Source organism: Myripristis murdjan, chromosome 12, assembly GCF_902150065.1.
Source record: "Myripristis murdjan chromosome 12, fMyrMur1.1, whole genome shotgun sequence".
Lineage (NCBI taxonomy): Eukaryota > Metazoa > Chordata > Actinopteri > Holocentriformes > Holocentridae > Myripristis > Myripristis murdjan.
The window spans coordinates 26,910,051-26,928,811 of NC_043991.1; the positions used below are offsets into that span (position 1 = coordinate 26,910,051).

General features: G+C 39.3%; 1 protein-coding gene across 1 annotated transcript; it reads left to right on the plus strand.

Moving 5' to 3' along the window:
* Positions 1-8,388: 8,388 nt before the first annotated feature.
* On the plus strand, positions 8,389-16,960 carry LOC115369072 (probable global transcription activator SNF2L2). The gene is made up of 6 exons (XM_030065584.1): positions 8,389-8,484; positions 10,432-10,661; positions 10,909-11,014; positions 15,252-15,353; positions 15,618-15,762; positions 15,999-16,960. The coding sequence occupies exons 1-6, from the start codon at positions 8,389-8,391 to the stop codon at positions 16,130-16,132; spliced, it is 813 nt and encodes a 270-aa protein (XP_029921444.1). The 3' UTR covers positions 16,133-16,960.
* Positions 16,961-18,761: the final 1,801 nt, after the last annotated feature.

Below are 18,761 nucleotides of genomic sequence, written 5' to 3' on the forward strand. Positions count from 1 at the left end.
TTAACAATTTTGTCATATCTCTAAAATAAGATCATTTCACTTTATTTCAGACATGGAGAAAGAATTTTTTTTTTTAATCTTTAATGACAAATATTGACACCTTGCTGTATTCTTGCATCAACTGCCAAGCAAAAAAAAGAAAAATTAATAAACAAAGAAAAAAATAATAATAATAAAAGGCTGAGGTGAGGTCCCTAAGCTTTGGAGCAACTTGTCTGAGAAAAAGAGTAAACCATCTTCATTTCATCTTCAGTCTCTCTCATGATTGAAATCCAAAATTTTATAGCTCTGCATGTAACTGGTATTCTGCTTATAGCTCTCTCAAAGATGCTTGATTAATCTGTGAATATGTAATATGGTCTCTGAATTTTACTAACTTTTTTGTTTCAGACAGTGTATTTGTCATTTACAGGCAATTTTATTATATACATTATTTATTATTTTATGATCTAGTTATTTCTTCCTTAGGGTTAGGGTTAGCACATAACCTCTAGGGGGCACTAAATGTTTTAAGTTTGGCTGTGCTCTTGCATCAGTTTCACTACTCTAAAGCTGGAACTATTTGGTCACTTAATAATTCCCAAACCACAAGAATGTCATAACAATTAAATATTAAAGAAAGAAAAAAAAGTCAGTTAAACACAAATATATACTCATGTGTTTTTATTAGTGACTTAAAAGAGAATAGAGTTTGCTGTGCTTTTGCTTTTTCTTTTGTTTGTAACTTGAAATCCTGATGGCATCCAGCCCCGGTTGAACACTGTCCAGACACTGACTGAGTCCAGTTCTGCAGCTGAAAATGATGCTTTGAACTGGGCTATGAAAACTGGTCTCTCACAGGGAATAAAATCATATAGTCCTGTTTTCAGTTAACTGGAACACACAGAATGCTTGACAGTTTTGCCGGCCTGAAGCTGGTTTTCATTTCCTTCTATAATCATGATCAGATGTGCAGCCAATAGTGTTGATCCATTTCAACACATTTTTTTTAAAAACACTTTTCTATGGTTTCTTAATGAATAATAATAATAATAAAAAAAAGTTTAATATCTAGATATATCATAGTATGTCTGTTTTACATGTAGGACGTGTCACAAGACAGCTGATGGGGAGTAGAGACTGAGCTAAGAGCGCCACCTGAAGGTGTAGTGTGGAAGTTAACAGAACTTTTAGCCTTGGACAGAATGAAACTCAGGATTAGTATGGTATCATCACCAATGGTTTTTGACACAAAACAGGTAATGATCTACAAGAAAATATAATTTTTTTTGATAAATATATCATGAAATGACATTGAAGTACTAATTTATTTCCCCATATTATTGTTATGGTTATATTATTATTATCATCAATTCAAAGGACCATCCTTTTGAGTATTTTTTACTCTTGAGTACAGTAGATTTAATAGCTACACATTTTGGGATATTCTGTGTAGTTTACCCTGTAATCCATAATGTTGCGAGACCCGTCCTCCCCACTGTTTTGAATCACCATGCAGCCTCTTGTGGTGACTGACAGTTGAACACTCCCAGGTACAGTCAGAGCTTTTAGTCCTGAAAGATCCAACAATATTCCATCTTACACCAAAGGAGCACAGTGCCTGAGATGGCTTTCAAGATTTACAGAGCATGAATAGGACTCATAACCAGATATGAGCTATGCTTCTAAAAACAGATATTTGAGTCTTTTAAACTACTACCTATTCTTGAAACCTGTCTCAGTCAGTGCTTAAAACCATGATTATTGTAGATTAGTGTCAAGGTTTAGGCAAAATTAAACTAATAGTTAAGTGAAGTGGTTAACACAGCACTTTGTCAACTAGTATCATCAAAGTGCCCCTGAGCAAGGCACTGATCCCACACCTCTCTGCAGGAGCTCTTACTCAGTTTCCCTGATAATCGGGATTCATAATACATTTTAATGCATTTGCAATATCTTTTGGAGATCAAACTGTTCTGGTTACTACTGATAATAAACTGAAATTCAAAGACTTTGTTTGCTATATGGTCTGTGAGATAGTTAAGGTAAGAATATTTATGTTCATTGACCTAAATTATTTCTTCTTTCAGGTACTCCAAAAAAAAAAAAACATCAAGCCAAAACAAATGATAGTATAGTGGAAATCTATAGTTGACAGATTTGCAGCTAATCAATTAGTAGTCTTAAGCACTGCTTACAGCCCACATCATGGTAGATATCGTAATAAATACAAGATGAGATGGTGTCAAACTGCTTCTCTGACATTTGAAATGAGGTAGCTTCTGTTCTCTTTTGCCTTGTTTTTCCTCACTTTTTTTACTTTGCGGCCTCCGCATGCAGCTCTCACGAGTTCATTTTCTATGCGTTCATGAGTTTGTTGTTCACACACCGCTCTGTTCTTGTTAATTGGTTCTTGTTGTGGCAGGCACGGGCCCAGCTGAATTTAGTTCTCCTCAGCAGCGGGAGGTATCCAACCAAGACGCCATAACCAGCTACTCGGCGTTGGAAGGCAGCGGCATGTCGACAAATGTTCTGGTTGTGATGCTCAGTTGGTCATGCCTGCAGCCCACGGAGAGGCTAAAAGTTCTCTGTTCTTCACATAGTTTGTGTCCTTGATGCTGACAGAGACGGAGCTCTGTCTGACTGCTCACCTGAACACAGTTTGGAGAAGTCGGCACCTCCCAACATTAGCATGATATCCAATATAGGGACATAATTCAGAGAACTCATATGAGCACCGGTATTTTTGTAAGCTGACATGAAAATAGAATTCTACTTGAACAAAAAATAATCAATAATCAGTAATCTCTAGTGGCCTCCTGGTGGTTTCCATCTTCCCTGCCTGACTCATTTCATGGACACTTACTTTTTTGAACTTCAGCAGGATAAGTTTATATGAGTGTTCTCACGCTTTCCATCTCTCTCATGAAGTAACGTTCATTACTTCTTTATTTATTTATTTGTCCATTCATTCATCCATTCATTCATTTTCCACTCTAGCAGAGACCATGCAGCTTGATCATCTCCCTCATGGACTGACCTCCAGTCCTTGGCTCTCCAGCAAGACAGGAAGGAATGCGTTCCTGTTCTTCTTCTGTCTGCTTGGTGTGGTTCCAGGTCCAGGTCCGGTGGAGCGTCATGGTTGAGCTTCCTAAAGAAAAATCTAGTTACTAAATGGAAAGGTGGGTGTTGTCCCTGAGTGGTGAAAATGATCCCGTTAGCTTACTCCATAGTGAAATAGGCTAACGGTACTTTTGCTCGCCTAGTTACTTAATATCTTCACAAAAAACTCACAAAAAAGTTCTTACAATCTCTTAATGAAAAAGTTTTTTTACATTTCACTCCTCCTATAGCCAAAATTTAATGCAACCCGTTATCTTGATACACCCGCTGGTCCACCAGAGGAAACAGTGTCGTGTCATGTTTTAGCATCGCCAAGGCGCCACAACTAGACACACCACTTGTCCACCGTAACAGTTAGCTTATTGTTCCTAGCTTGTTAGCTAATGTTAGATAAAATACTTGGTCAAAGTGAGGTTAAGGTTAGGGCTAGGTTAAGGTTAGGGTTGGGTTAAGTGTCAGGAACAATACACTCGGTATCTCACACCTACTTCATCTCCAATTTCAGTAGTATGGGTGGCTTGTGAGGTGAGTTTTCAAGAGAAAAGGCACTCGCTCACGTCCATGACTTAGGAACAGGTGTTAGGGATTAATGTAGCTCGAGTTGGGAATTAGTGTTAGGGGTAGGGGTGGGGTTAGGGTTAGGTTAATGTTAGGGTTAAGTTTAGGAAACTTGCTAGAAACGTTAACAAACATTAGCAAACATGATAAAAAACAAACTCCATTGTTTGGACATGGTTTGGAACTCTGGTCTCTCATGGGAAAGTCCACCACCCCACCCTCCTCCCTACGCAGACTGTGCACCTCCCTTTATACGATGTCACGTTACTGCTCTTTCATTCAACGGTGTATTTTTGACGCATCAGCGACACCCAATATCAAACTGACACGCTTTCCTCTGGTGGACCGGTGGCTCCATTACACGCTTCGCCTTGATACCGGGCTGTTTAATCAGCGCAGGCAAACTTTAAGCAAGCTATGAATACTGAATCAGCTGTCTCTGCCCATGCCCGGTCCCAGGCCCAGCAGATCCAGCCTCAGGCTCAGCGGCCCTGTCCCGCCATCCCCCGCCCCCCAGCCGATGATGAAGCCTCCTGACTGAGGAAGAGGGTGAGCATGTCTGTGTTGAATGACATGGCAGTGGGCTTAATTGCTGGGGAGTCATGGGACTTAATGGCTGGATAAAATTTGTTGCGCACAATCAAGACCTTAAGTGGAAGAAACGTCTTAATTGGGTGAACACTTGACCTTTACTCTAGCGCCACCATCAGGCCTTCTCACTTCCATTTCCACTTTATTTTCCATTTCCCACCTCTGCTTTTACAGCTGCTTATTTTCTAGTTGGTATTCACACTTAGTTCAGAAATCTGGGACTGAGTTTATTGTTTATCATAACATTCTGTCGATGATTATGTTAATTCATTTTAACTGAAAAGGTTAATGTATTTTTATTTATAATTATATTTATTTAAGTTATCATCAATGTTAAGAGTATTTTCCATTCAGGAATTTTACCATTAAAATTACATGTAGACTGCAAAAGATGGCCTTTGGCACATTTTTTTTTTTTTATAGAGGGTATGAGTCGTGAAATGCACTGTATGCAGAATGATGCATGCATGTCTGCACAGTGTTATATTGTCACAGCTCACTGTCAGTAAATATCATACAGTAAGAACCCAAATACAAGAGAGTTGCAAGCATGCAAAGGCAGAGTTATTTACAGCTTTGAATGGGTTGACTGAGTTCTTGAAGTGTGGTTACAGCAATCTTGCAGGCTTGGCCCGGGGTGGTGGGGCCCAATGATATATATATTTTTTCATGGGGCCTAAAATCCCCGGCGGTGTCCCTGTCCACCACCTCAGCTATTGTCGTTTTTCGCTATATCACTCTATGAGTGAGTCCACTGCTGACATTACATTTCATAAATCAATGCCTTCATTTTCTAATTTCAAAATTATATATATATATTTTTTTTATTTTGAAAACATCTATTAGGTGATGTGTACCTCTTGAGGATAAGAGGGCAACATATTTTAATAATAATGACTTAACATCCTCTCAAACGACATGGATGACTGTGGGTGCTGGGTGGCTAAATGAGCTGACATTATGAATCACACCGTGGATAAATGATCATAGCACATTGTTGTAAAGAGTGATCACACACACCACAGGCCGGAGCAGAGCCTGTGTTTGCACCACTACTGCAGATCAAAATTGAATTTCAGCTTTGAAATAGCTACAAATACTTCATCACAAATTCAGAATAACCTGTGCCCTTTGCACAGTTCAGTGTGTTTCAGTGAAAAATCCCTATGGTCTTCAATAGCAGATAAAGCACACAGAGGGTAAAAGAGAGTTTGTCTAGTCCACGCCTGTGAAAGCTCAAAGTGGGGCAGTCTTAACTCTGCATTAGCCTTCCAACGGTGAGACTATCATTGTTTATTTTAACTTAAGAGCATTAATAATGAATGAGGAAATAAAGGGCTAGACATTAATTATAAGGGGTTATCTCAGGATAAGGCCCCAATCTGCCATTTTTAAGTTTATAAAATATTATTAAGATTATAATTCTTATTTTGTTTTTTTGTTTTTATTTTTCCAAAGAGTCCAATGAGTTGAAAAGATTGATTGTGACTGTGGTGAAGAAATGTTTCACATCACTATAGCAGGCCTTGAGTGAAATATCTTTAAAAGCTCTGACTCAGTTTCACGGCTTAAAATTTTCATTCATGTGCTTTGATTTTGTGTGGATAGTTGGATAGCACATCTTTTTTTTTTCTTTTTTTTCCATGTTAATGTTTTTAAACTGGTAACTGGAAATAGAACACAGAGAGCTTCTACGACACAACTGGGGAGGATGTTTTGATGTCGTTTCACATGAGGACATGCCCCTGTCTCTCTCTGGTGTGTCACTGTGTCTCCTTGATGAGAGCTTGTGCATGTGTGACTGAGTGCACTGAGTCATTTCCCAGCAATAGCAATAAAACACAATACCATACTAGGCCCACCATCAAAATTTGCTGTTGCTATGGTAACAGTCGGTAGTTGAAAGTGTTGTTTTGAGCAAGTGGATGTTAGGAAGATAATAATGAAATTATATCTGTGTTTCACCGGGCATGGCCAATCAGATCAATGCACATGCACAATGCACATCCTGTAGGTGTGCGATTTGCATAGAAAATCTATCATTCACTGTTTTAATTAGATATTGACATGTCATTTTCTGAAGCATAGCTAAAAGATACCCCCCCCCCCCCCCCCCCCCCCTTTTTTTTTTTTTTTCCTTTTTTTTCTCCTTAACCAGCAGTAATAGTTATGATACGAACTGGCATGTAGGGCTTGGAGCAGCACGTTCTGATCTCTAAACTAATCCCCTTGTACTTTGAGCTGAAAATGCTTTAAAAAAAAAAATAGCATCAACAAATCACGTTTGCTCGTTATGCACTGCGTGTTTGTGCTTGTTGCTGTTTCTTGGCTTTTGTCAGCTAATGATTATCTCAAACCTGCAAGCAGTAAAGCCTGTATGTGTGTACTGTTGGGTTCGTGTGCTCCAATTTCAGCGGTTTGGCTTCTGTTTTTAAAAGAAATTACTGTGCCCCATCATTAATACTGAAATGAAGCATTAGCACCTAAAAATGTCAGCACAAATGATGCATGGTGCATCCTCGGTCCTGAGGCATATAGCTCACATTAGCTCATGTTACACAATAGAGGAGAGCATCGGCTGGCGATAGAAGTGCTGATAGAAGGGAGAGAAACACAACTTGAAAGTCTATTGTTTTTTCAGTTTTTTCTTGAATTTGCTACATCGATAAGTTCAGGCTATTAAAGGTCCCACTCTATTTGGTCATTTTTCGAGTTTAGAAATTCAGGTTGGTCGCTAAAATAACTATAACTATACATTTTCATGGATGTTAACTTAATAGGTTATATGACGTGACTGAGTGGCATTTAATGTGTAAATTGCTGGTGTTAAAAAATCCCATGACAACAACTGCAGTGATAGAGGTAGGATGTTCGTGTTGGCTTGGTGTGCAAGAGGCTTAAAGAATAATTTATTCCCCTCTAGTAAGGCCATGCAACACCACGGGTAATTGTGGAACACGACAATCCTGGACTTTTCAGCAAAAGAGGTTCAGCGTTCCCAGTGAAACACATGGGGACACAATAACAATAGGCCCTAGTTACAATAGAAAATAAAAGTAAATCGAGGCTTGTATAAAGTTGTATTGTAAGAAATACAGTCTGCACGAGTAAAAAAAAAAAAGTGTGACAAATAGCCCTGGCTGGATGCTCTAAGGTTGACTGAACTGAGTGGCGTGGCATGAAATCACTGCTCTAGATTGCCTGTTCAACGCATGTGCATCGTGATTTCTCTGTAGTCTCAGCAAAAGAATTCCAGTCCCCACAGAAGTGCGACGGTTGCCAAGTTTCTGCATTATTGACAAGGACACAGTTGTGTCATTGCAATCTTGATCATATTCTAAGAATAAACTTTGCAACATGCCCCAATCTCTCCCTCTGAACATGCTACAGAATACATAATCAGCAGTTGCAGTGAACATGAAAATAGTATTATGTCATGGGGCTGATGCAAGCACACATAAAAACAAGCCAATCTTTTACCTCCATTCTGTGTTGTGATTCGAACAGTATGGCACGTATGTGTATGTGCATTTTGTACATGTGAAAAACCTCATATAGATGCACAGAAACCAGATGCCTGTAGAAAGGACATAGATTTTCATTGAATTTGTTCCAGGTATTGCTGATGTTTACCATGTCATCTGTGCACAGGATTTACAGTTTAGGGAGATTGAATGTGGCCATAATTCAACTGTATTTCTGTCCCTGATGGAATTCTGGGGTAATTACACACATACATTACACACAAATGTGCTCACGCTTGCTTTGTATGAACCATGAATATCCATATCGCTGCAGGCTGAGCTGTGTCTCATGTGCTTAAGATCCCTGCACATTGTTAGCTGACACAAACTGGCAGGCTCCCTCTTAAAATGCAATGCAAAAATCATTCTCAGAAAAAATGGACTCGATAACTTTAACAGCAGGGTAGAAAAAACGTCTGGCGACAGTCGATATTAAAAACATGCAGAGGGAGACAAGCTTGGGGCCTTCCACAGTCAGGAAAAAGACTTCGGAGAGCTGCAGTCAGGAGATGAGTATGACATTTGTATTTTCCCCCAGCCCATTGATTTGTATATGAAAACATAGCGCTTTTATTCTCCCCCCTTCTGGGCTCTGCTTTTGAGTGATCAGCTGATGAAGAGACTAGCAGCTCGCCGCTATGCTGGCTTGCTAATTCTCTCCCCCCCAGCTGCAGCCGATCCCGATAGCCAGCCTGCAGATTGCAGTCAGGTAAATATCCTCCTCCGTGTCTTTCTTCTCAGGCACAGGATTCAGCCAGGCTACATCGCATGGAAAGGGAGGAAGAGATGGATAAAATGTGTGCGTGTGTGTGTGTGCGTGCGAGGGAAAGAGAGCGAGTGTCTCTTCAAGTTTATTCGTGTCTGTCTGTGTTTGTGTGTGAGAGCAGGGGAGAGGGAGTGTGTAGGTGTGTGCTGTAACAGATGAGAGGGAATCTTTGCCAGATGAGTCAGGGAAGAGGCAGGCTTGTTAGGAGATAGCACAGGCATGGAGCATCACATGCACACGCGCACACACTTGCACTCACACATACAAGCTCAATCAGGCAGCTTTAAGCTGTTTTATACATCTTTGGGATTACTCTGTATCCCTCAGCATTCCGCTGGAACGATTGCAGCCCTTAGAGAGAGTAGCGGGGCTTTCAAAGCCTACCTTTGAGCTGACCGATCAGCAGCAGGATTTCTTTTGTTACCTCTTTAGTGTTGTCTCCTCTAACTCAATTCTCTGTCATGTCTTTTGCTTTTGTAGTGCAGGCATGTGCTTGCTTTTTCAGTGTGTCCATTGCCTGTATCAGTAAGAGCATTTTCTTCTTTTATTTTGTAATGTGTGTGCGTGAATCTATTAATCCTAACATTTATGTTGCCTGAGAATTGTTAATTTAATAAGGATGGTTTTGTTTTAAATTATTATTATTATTATTATTATTATTATTATTACGATCCTGTGTGGTTCTGTTCAGCTGGTCTCTTGGAGTGTTTGTGCACGTGTATGTTAGACAGAAAACTGATATGCAGAAAATATAACATTAAAGCTGCTGTAGCCTCTATCTCTGTCCTTGACACTTCATCGATTTTTGCAAGTGCATGTTGTGTTATATGATGTGATTGTGCGTGCTGGTGTATGTGCCTGTTTGATTCATGCATCAATATTCTGTTCAGAGTGGCCAGCATGCCTTCTCTATTTTCTCCCTCCTCTCTCCAGCCTGGTGCTGCTGCTACTGCCATAGCTGCTCTTACTGCATGCATACTTATGTTTCTGGCCTCTAATTGCCTTTGTGGAAAATACAGTGGTTGCAGCAGATATTTGAAAGGGAGCTATGAAAGGGATGAAAATAACTCAGCGATGCTGCAGACCTCCCCATCAAACACCTATATGCATCAAACTGCCACATACCTACCAACAAAAACACATAGAATTTGTGTGGACAGTGGAAAGCACAAACTATGAAAACAACAGTTTTTGTGCTGTATGATAAGGTATTTTTGCAATTATTTAACATTTTCAAATTTAATCAAATTTATTTTGTGTTTACAGCCTTTTTGTTTTTTTGTTTTTTTAATCTGCCTCCTTTGCAGTCATCTTTGGCATCAAAGCCTCCACATAAAATAATCTGCCCTGTATTTGCAGAGACAGACACACAGCTGGGTCATTCCATTTCATGTAAATTTAGATGGTATTGTAATAAATAAATAAACTCTCCATGGGATTGAGTATAAAACCCCTTTCAGTAATTATAAATCTTTAAAGTCCGGCCAGTATTACTAATTAGTTGGAGCTTTTTTGTAATAGTTAGACTCTTTATTAGTGCCTTAAGCCTTTCAGGTTTTTGTCTTTGTGGTATATGATACTTTGACAAGAAATGAATTGTGGAACATCCCAACTATCCAGTGAATTTCAGAGTAAGAATTCAAATTACCATCTTGAATGAAAAATTCTCACATCTTCTTAACTGTATTTCCTCTCTAGCTTTGCGCAGTTGTTTTTGTCCGTGTGATGTTGATATGGACAGAGGACACGAGAAAGAACGTGCCAGTTTTTGTTGTGTACAATGTGTACAATGCACATTTTTATGCTATACCATTTCATCCTCCTTACTCTACCCCTATAAGTTTGTTTGAGTTGTTAGATGTCCCCACCCATCGCTCCCTCTTCCTGCAGCCTGAGGCAGGAGAGAACGGTGCCCTGGAGGACATGGAAGAGGACATCAGTATGAAGAAGCGCAAAGGGGATCACCATGCAGAGAAAGAGCTCCAGACCGGGCAGGAAGCTGGAGAAAAGGTCAAGAGGAAGCGAGGACGTCCACCAGCTGAGAAACTACCTCCTAATCCCCCTGAACTCACCCGACAGCTGAACACACTGGTGGACATGGTCATCAACTATAAGGACGGGTGAGGGGGCTAAGCTGAAAGTGTTTGTGGACTATGTTACACATGACACTGTAATGCTGCTATATAGACTCAACATATATGAGCTAACTGAAAAGGCTCCAGTGTACAGCTCCAGTACATTTTGCACTGTTCCCTTGTCTTCTTGTCTTGAGACTGATAGGAGACAGTTCTGTTAGAGTAAAGACAACACTTTCTTCTTGGTTCTTGGTTAAATGAGATAAAATGACCCTGTACCTCATATTTCCAGGTTGGGTCGGCAGATCAGTAAAGGCTTCGTGCAGCTTCCATCAAAGAAGGAAGTACCTGAGTACTATGAGTTGATCCGAAAGCCTGTGGACTTCAGACGGATCAGGGTATGTGTGCACTGGAGTGGATTTGCAGCTGTGTGGCATTAAACACCCCCAGAACCCACCAACAAATATATCAGAGCCATGGTAAAGAAGTTACATAATGTCAGACTGTACAGCAGAAACATAACAAATGATAGGCATGCCAGTATTTAAGCACTTCTTTTCAATGAATGCTGACTGAGCAAATGAAGCAGATAGTACAGATAGTGCAGCTGACTTTCAAAAAATGGTTCTTACACAGTAATCCTTGAGCAAAATGGGGTGCATAGTGTATGTTTTTTATTATATATTTTTTTAATATATATCAATTCTGGACCCCCCAGTAGCTCACCAGATAAGAGTGTGTACCATGTGTTAAGGTTGAGTCCTGATAGCAGCGTCCTGGGTTCAAATCCAACCTCTGGCCATTTGCTGCATGTTATCCCCTCTCTCCCCCCTGCCTTTCCTGTCTCTCTCTACTGTGACTGTCAAACAAAGCAGAAATGCCAAAAAATAATCTTTAAATAAAGAAATAAATACGTATGGATTCATAAGATCTTTTGAAAAAGCTTAAGGTAATATTTATCTTAGTAAAACATTAGTGAAGATTATATTTTGGACATTTTTGCTCTAATAAGTGACAAAAGGAAAGAGACTGAAGAAAGACAGAAAATCGGGTGGGAAAAGTCTAGTCTGTGGACTAAGGCTCCATTACATAATATGCCTTAGACCACTGAGCCACCAGGACAATAATAGAATTATTGTCAATAGCAGTCATAGATAACAGGAATGCTAGTGATGAATAAAAAAAGTGATGAATTAACTTTTTATACACTTTTATACACTTAATTACTAATAGATCGTAACATTTATTTTGATAAAATCTGTCTGACTGATGCATAAGGAAGAGGTTTATGTTTTTTCATTATTTTCAGCACCTCCACTGTGGGTAACTGCAGCGGTGCTGATTAGTTATTCCACCCCTAAGCAAACTTGTGGGCGTCACTGCTTCATATGAACTATAGTTTATAAGTGATTCCCAGCAACTGAATGAGCCTTTGGTAACAGTTACATGGCACATGTTTGAATACTGATTCAAAGTAAATACAGTTTTCAGATTAAAATTAGGTCGATTTTGACAGGTATGCATCCGCAAGGCAAGAGCCATTAGTGTCAGTGTACTCAAAATTCAGAATAAAAGTTGTACTGACGAATTGGAGACGCTAAATTGCCCCTAGGTATGACTGTGTGTGTGAATGTCAGTGTTTGTCTGTCTGCCCTGCGATGGACTGGCGACCTGTCCAGGGTGTTTCACTGCCTCGCCCTATGAGCGCTGGGATAGGCTCCAGCACCCCCCCGCGACCCTAGTGAGGATAAGCGGTTTAGAAGATGAATGAATGAATGAATGAGTTCTACTGACAAAAACATACATTCTGGCCAGCCCTGAAAACAGGTATCTTGAGCAATTTTTTTAGACATTGTTTACCGCTGTATCTTTTAGTTATTGAAATGTTTCTCTTAATTTTACAAAGCACTGAAATATCACAATATAAGACAGAAAATTGGCAACATATACTAGCCTCTGCATTGCATTTTACACTGTGTGCCACCAGGTAGGATTTCCCCAGAAATCTAGTGGTTTACTTTACAGCACAAAACAGGAAGAGGATTGAGTTCTTCTTTTGCAAATCGAGCTAAAGCTTTTGAGAGTTTCTCACAATGACAGATGGGAGAATGAGTGACAGGCCTATGGAAAATCACTTCCAACATGTTAATTCTCTTCAGTGAAGGAAAAGAGGAGACTAATACACAAAAAGGATGCATTGCAAAGCTTTTACTATTATTCCTCTCCAAGCTTCCCTTACTACCATTCCTCTGATACCAGAAGTAACTAAGGCGAGATGAAGATGGGATTGCCAAGGTTTCGATGTCAAATTCTGGGCATGAGCACAATGAAGACACCCCCACAAAAGTGAAAAGATCTCTTATCTCTGCCGCTATTGGGACACCAAGCAACATGGCATGATTAACATCTATTTCACGGTCACAGAGTCAGTGAAATACTAGTGGAGGAAAAGTGGATTGATTTTTGGAGCTTTGGGACACACCCAGAGTGAAATCAAGCCAGGGCAGATAGCACAAATGGAAACATCCTTTTTGTCTTTTTCTTAATTCTGAGATGCACTAGCACTAACAGTACCACTGATACTACTAATCATCTTGACCATGGTTCTGTTTGTTTTTGAGAATTATAAGGTAAAACCAGTCATTTGGCAATGATCTATTAGTGTTTAAAAACTGCTGCATGCTGCTGCATCCCTAAAAATAACGTAAGTATTATGACTGCCAGATAGAATGACAGAAGAACTGAATCAATATTAAGTATTGACAGCAACAAAATTTTCCAATTTAAAAAAGCCAATTAATCTGTTGTAATTGAAGCTGGAAGTTTTACATCCAGTCACAATAATACTAATTCTCTGATGTTCAGTACACATACACACACACACACACACACACACACACACACACACAGGGCAAACATGTAGTCACCAACACTTGAAATTGGAGATTACCTGGAAATTCAGGTTACTTTGAAATTCCTGTTTTGAAAGAAATTAAAGTTATCTCACTGAAAATGATGATTTGCATTTGTCCATGCAGCATTATATATGTGCAGGTATTTTTAAATTCATTTTTGAAGACTGGGAGTCTATGACTTGTGAAATGTGTAAAGCAAACCTGCAACAGAACTGACAGCTACGTCTACATAAGTTGAGTGTCACTTTGAGTGTCACTAGCATAACATTGATAATTGGTGTCATAATTATTGACAATTTCTGCAAACTTAGAATGTAAATAGAGAATAACAGTGGGCCTTGCACTGAGCCTTGTGGTACTCCAAACTGAACTTTGGTTCACTGAATGGTAGATGATGTTTTGAGTAACACTGAATTCTCTCTGACATGATATTTTAAACCATGAAAGTATGGGGCTTTGGATGCCAGTGTGGTTTATAAGGTGATTTAGAAGTTAATTGAGATCAGCTGTATTGAAGGCTGTGTTTAAATCAAGTTAAACTCAAACTAAGGAGGAGTCAGAATCTGAGGTAAGCAGTTGGTCATTTTCCACTTAGTGCTATGAAATGGCTTAAAGCCAGATTGAAATGGTTAGAATAGCCTGTTGCTTTTCTAGATTTATTAGCTTTTTAACAAACAGTTTATTCACAGCTGTTTTAACGGAGGAGGGCACAGTTACATTAGAAATTAAGGTATGACAGCAAGCAATGGGCGTCCTAATATTGAAGTTCTTTAACAGGTTTTGCAGGGAGAGGATCACGTAGCAATACGTTTGTGCTGTAGGTGAGTGCAGGTTTTGTTGATGGAGGTAATATGAAACTGGATGTGTGCAGGTGGTCTCTAACCCTAACCCTAACGCATCAGGTGGTACACTTATTATGTCATCTCTATACTATTTCTCAGTTTTGTGACTGCCTCAAATTACCTTTAAATTTCACAGTTTACTTACTGACTTTGCCAAACTGTGAAATAAGCAAGACATTATTATATATGCCGCCAGCTTACTTTTGCGCACACTGACTGTCTTAAACCCAAAAGAGGCCATGTTATGCCATCTCCTATCCCGCTGAAGATGAAATAATTACCATATATACCTAATTATTCAGTTTCCTAATTATTCAGTTCCCTCTCGAGCTAGAACTTTCAGGATCTTCACAATGTTGTTATTCTAAAGGACATTTGTAGTTTTTAGACATTTAAATATCTTTCAACACTTCAGTATGAATAATAAGCAGTAAAAAGGGCATGCTTTAGTGGTGGCTCAATTGGCTAAATGAAAGTTTCAACACAAAACTGTTCCTAACACTTGCCCTGCTCCTGTTTTCTTGTCTTTGGAGTGGGGTTTGAGTTGACCCACAGAAAGCTACATGTGGTAACTTAACTACCAGAATTTATAGATTCAGTGACTGTGTTGTCATATCTTAGGTCAGAAATTATCAAAAAGACGTCAAAGGAATGCTATTCTATTGTGTAAATGTTTGCTGTTTTATAACTGTTGTCACTTTTGGTCTGACTTTGGTTGTAGTGTAGGTTTGTTTTCATTCCTTTATGTTTTCAATATTATTTTCTGTACTGTGAGCTTTGTCAGAGCACATGTTAAAAGGACTTTTCCCCTCTTTTGTAAGGTTAAGAATGCCTGAGTCAGGTGTAAGGTGATGATCCTGACTGCCTTTGCTTCACAGGAGCGTGTGCGTAATCACAAGTACAGGAGTGTGCAGGATCTGGAAAAGGATATTATCCTCCTGTGTCACAACGCTCAGACTTTTAACCTGGAGGGATCTCAGGTGAACGCCACGGAATGCTCCCATTCAAAACCAATAGCATAATTTTCCACAATTCTCCATTCTGTATATATCCCATTTAGACATGAGCTGTAACTGCAGTTCATGGTGTAAAAGGCTGGATCTTATAAGGTAAACAATAAACCACCTTCTGATTTTGTGTGTGTGTGTGTGTGTGTGTGTGTGTGTGTGTGTGTGTGTGTGTGTGAGTGTGCTTGTGCCTGCATTTGTGTATTGGCGTGTATGTGCATGTGTTTATTACCACAGATCTATGAAGATTCAATTGTCATTAAGTCCGTTTTTGAGAGTGCGAGACAGAGAATTGTCACAGACGAAGAACAAAAAGGAACAGTTGCTGCCAGTCACAGTGATAACGGTGGGGGGGCTGAAGACCAATTTGTTCCACAAGCAGGTAAGAGTTTCAATTTAAACGTCAGGAGGGTTGTGTGTGTCGCTTTTTTTTTTTTTTTAATGGCAAAATGGAGGCAGGAAAGAACAAAGACACAAACATTTCTGTGGTAAAAAAAAAAAAAAAATCAGCATTTAAAAAGCATTTAAATTAAATCTGAATCACCAAGTATAATAATAAATGAAATGAATGGATAATAATATATGAAACTTAGCCCATTATCTCTTTTTTGCAACCAGTGAAACCATCGCCAATACAGCTGAAGCAAGGGAATAAGGAAGAGAGAAGCAGAAACACCATGGTCAAGAGGCTCCACAGTGATTTAGACAGTGATGAGGACCTAGAGGATAACACTACAAAGGATGAAGGTTGAATTGGAGGGTCCTTCAGTTTTCATATAATTCTTTATATCTGTTCTTTGCCACATCCCTTTTCATTAGCAGTTTATTCATTTTAAAACCATAAGAAAGGTCTTTGGAAACTTAATGGGAAGGGCTACTCAATGAGAGGTACTTATGGAACAATGCTTTCTTTCAGATGATTCATGCCACTCGTACAAGCTCTCTCATCTCTTGCTGCACACAGTGCTGTTCTTTTAAATAAGTTGGTCTTTTACGGTATCTATTGTTTCCAATTTATCTGCCTTAGTCCCTGTGATTGCTTCAGTAGATATTATGTCCAATCCAGTTTCACTGACTGTTTTTAATCAATATATTTGATTGTATTTAATGCCTTCATATGTCTTGGAGCATGATGATTTATCTCTCCTGAAGCTGGCTCTTACAGAGCAGCACGTGCTGATGACAATGTTTATGTGTTCAGGGCTGGAGAATTGAAGCACACAGGAAGGTCATTTCTAAAGAATACTAGTGTGACGAGCACTCCAAGTTTGTTTTAAATATTAGAATGTGTTTTTAACAATATCATTGTGGAAGTCTTGATTAATCAGAAGGACTTGACAAAAACTAGTGCTGATAGTATGCCCTTTGTCAGGCCATGCTGATACTTGATGGAATGAGTTTGCACCGACTCAAGGGGACTCAAGTTGAACATTTGTATCACTTGTGCTACGGTATATTCTCATATTATACAGTTTGTGTGGAAAGTCCCAGATAATTAAAAACTAGACTGCTTTTCAATGACTCTCCTGGTTGTTGGGGAGGATGGAACACATCATTGTTAAGACAATCCCTGGCAAGTGTCATATAAACCCTTGGGAAATAAATTTTACCAAAAAAAAAAAAAAAAAAAAAAAAAAGATGTTTGATTTATGTTAAACTCTGTCAAAAGGAAGGATCCTATGCTGCTTGATGATGTATGCAGAAACCATGAAATGAGCCTAAATGTTATTGTTCTATGGATTTTAAGAGTATACTGGATACACACTGAGGGAGCTTTCACATGAGGTGTGACTGCTTACACTTGTGTATCAACACATTCAGATAGTGTGTTGATACACAATCTGAGTGAATGAACAGAGCAAGCGGTACACTTAGGTGTAGCATTCACACATGATGCCAGCCATACCCAAGACCACCTTTTCTAAGTAGACTCCTTCTAAGTGGAATCAAACAAACTGGACTTTGGGGTCTGGTGTACTCAGATCCAGGCCCGAGTCCCTAATGCGAACGCCCCCTAAATCACCTATGGCAGCAAAGCCACTCTGCTCTGCCCCCCAAACGTTGACATTTTCAGGCATGTTGCCCTCTGGCCACATCCAATTAGTAATTTCCCACTTGAGAAAAAAGTCTCACTTTGACATCACTGATTAGGTGCAACATGCCTAAAAGTTTCAACATTTGGAGGGCAATGGAACATAACTTTTCTGCTAGTTTGTATATAGCTTTTAATGTCTTATGTCAAATAACAGTGTGAGACCTCAATACCCTGTGGCAGCTGTAGATATTTACCAGAACTTCAAGTTTGTCCAGGAGCATAAATGAAGTAAGGTAGCAGAGTTGTTTGTCCGTGTGTCTTCATCGTCTCAACGAAAGACAAAGTAAAGAACCTGTGACCTCTTTACTCTGTATACAGTTCTAGTGTGACTGCTCTGTAAACGATGACATTAGATCAATCTCTGACCAGTTTCAAGCCACTGCAAAATTAATTTGGTTTTCAAGCCCTAGTCAAAAATCATTATTATTATTGGTAGTATTATTATTAGTAGTAGTAGTATTAAAAATTTAAAGTGATTCTAAAATCAAACACAAACCATGTTGAAATAGATTATTTTTAGTTTTTAACCCTGAACTACAGTAGATGAAGATGACAAAAAGCTATATCTTTCTATCCAGAGATAGATGGATTGATTGATTGATTGATTGATTGATTGATTGATTAATAGGCAGCCATATGACACTATCATTCCTGACAGAGAAGAGAAAACGTGCTGTTGACCATGTGCCAATAGGTGGTGCTAGAGTACTCTTTTGTTCCCACGTGTCTGTGCTTATGGTGATAATAGCCACCTGGAGGATATCATAATAACATCATTCTTATTTTAACCATATAAGAAGAAGAATGACACCTTTCATTGGTGCCTGCACCAATCTGTAGTCATTTTTATTCTCTATATATTTAGTTGATATTCTCTCTATATTTAGTTGATACCATGTTTTATGTGCAGGATCTGCAGATATATGGGCACACCACTTGCCTGTGCTGCAGGCAAACTATTATGAACACAGATAAACTCATAGTCTATGTCAGACATGCAGTGCAAGTTAGGGTTAGTCTGATGAAATAAGGGAACATCTTTGTTTGGAATTTCTGTGTTTCAGCGCCCTGCTCCCACTTTCTATAGAGGGTATTTAGACAACCTCAAGTGTCCAGCCCAGTCACAGCACACTAACACTGCACACTTTCTGGAAGGTACAGCTTGTTGTTCAGCGAAACCTTGAGATGATGGATGTGTGGGTCCACTACAGGTAGAGGTCAGCCTCAATCCGTACAGAAAATAGTGCAAATCATGGTGAGGGGTGCAGCACACACTGGTCCAACCT

What these genes read in the sequence shown, in the direction of transcription:
- LOC115369072 (XM_030065584.1), top strand. Translation starts at nt 8,389, where the DNA reads ATGAAGAGACTAGCAGCTCGCCGCTATGCTGGCTTGCTAATTCTCTCC. An exon ending in GTCATCAACTATAAGGACGG is followed by an intron (nt 10,662 to 10,908) that starts GTGAGGGGGCTA and finishes TCATATTTCCAG; the next exon opens with GTTGGGTCGGCAGATCAGTA. An exon ending in TTAACCTGGAGGGATCTCAG is followed by an intron (nt 15,354 to 15,617) that starts GTGAACGCCACG and finishes TTATTACCACAG; the next exon opens with ATCTATGAAGATTCAATTGT.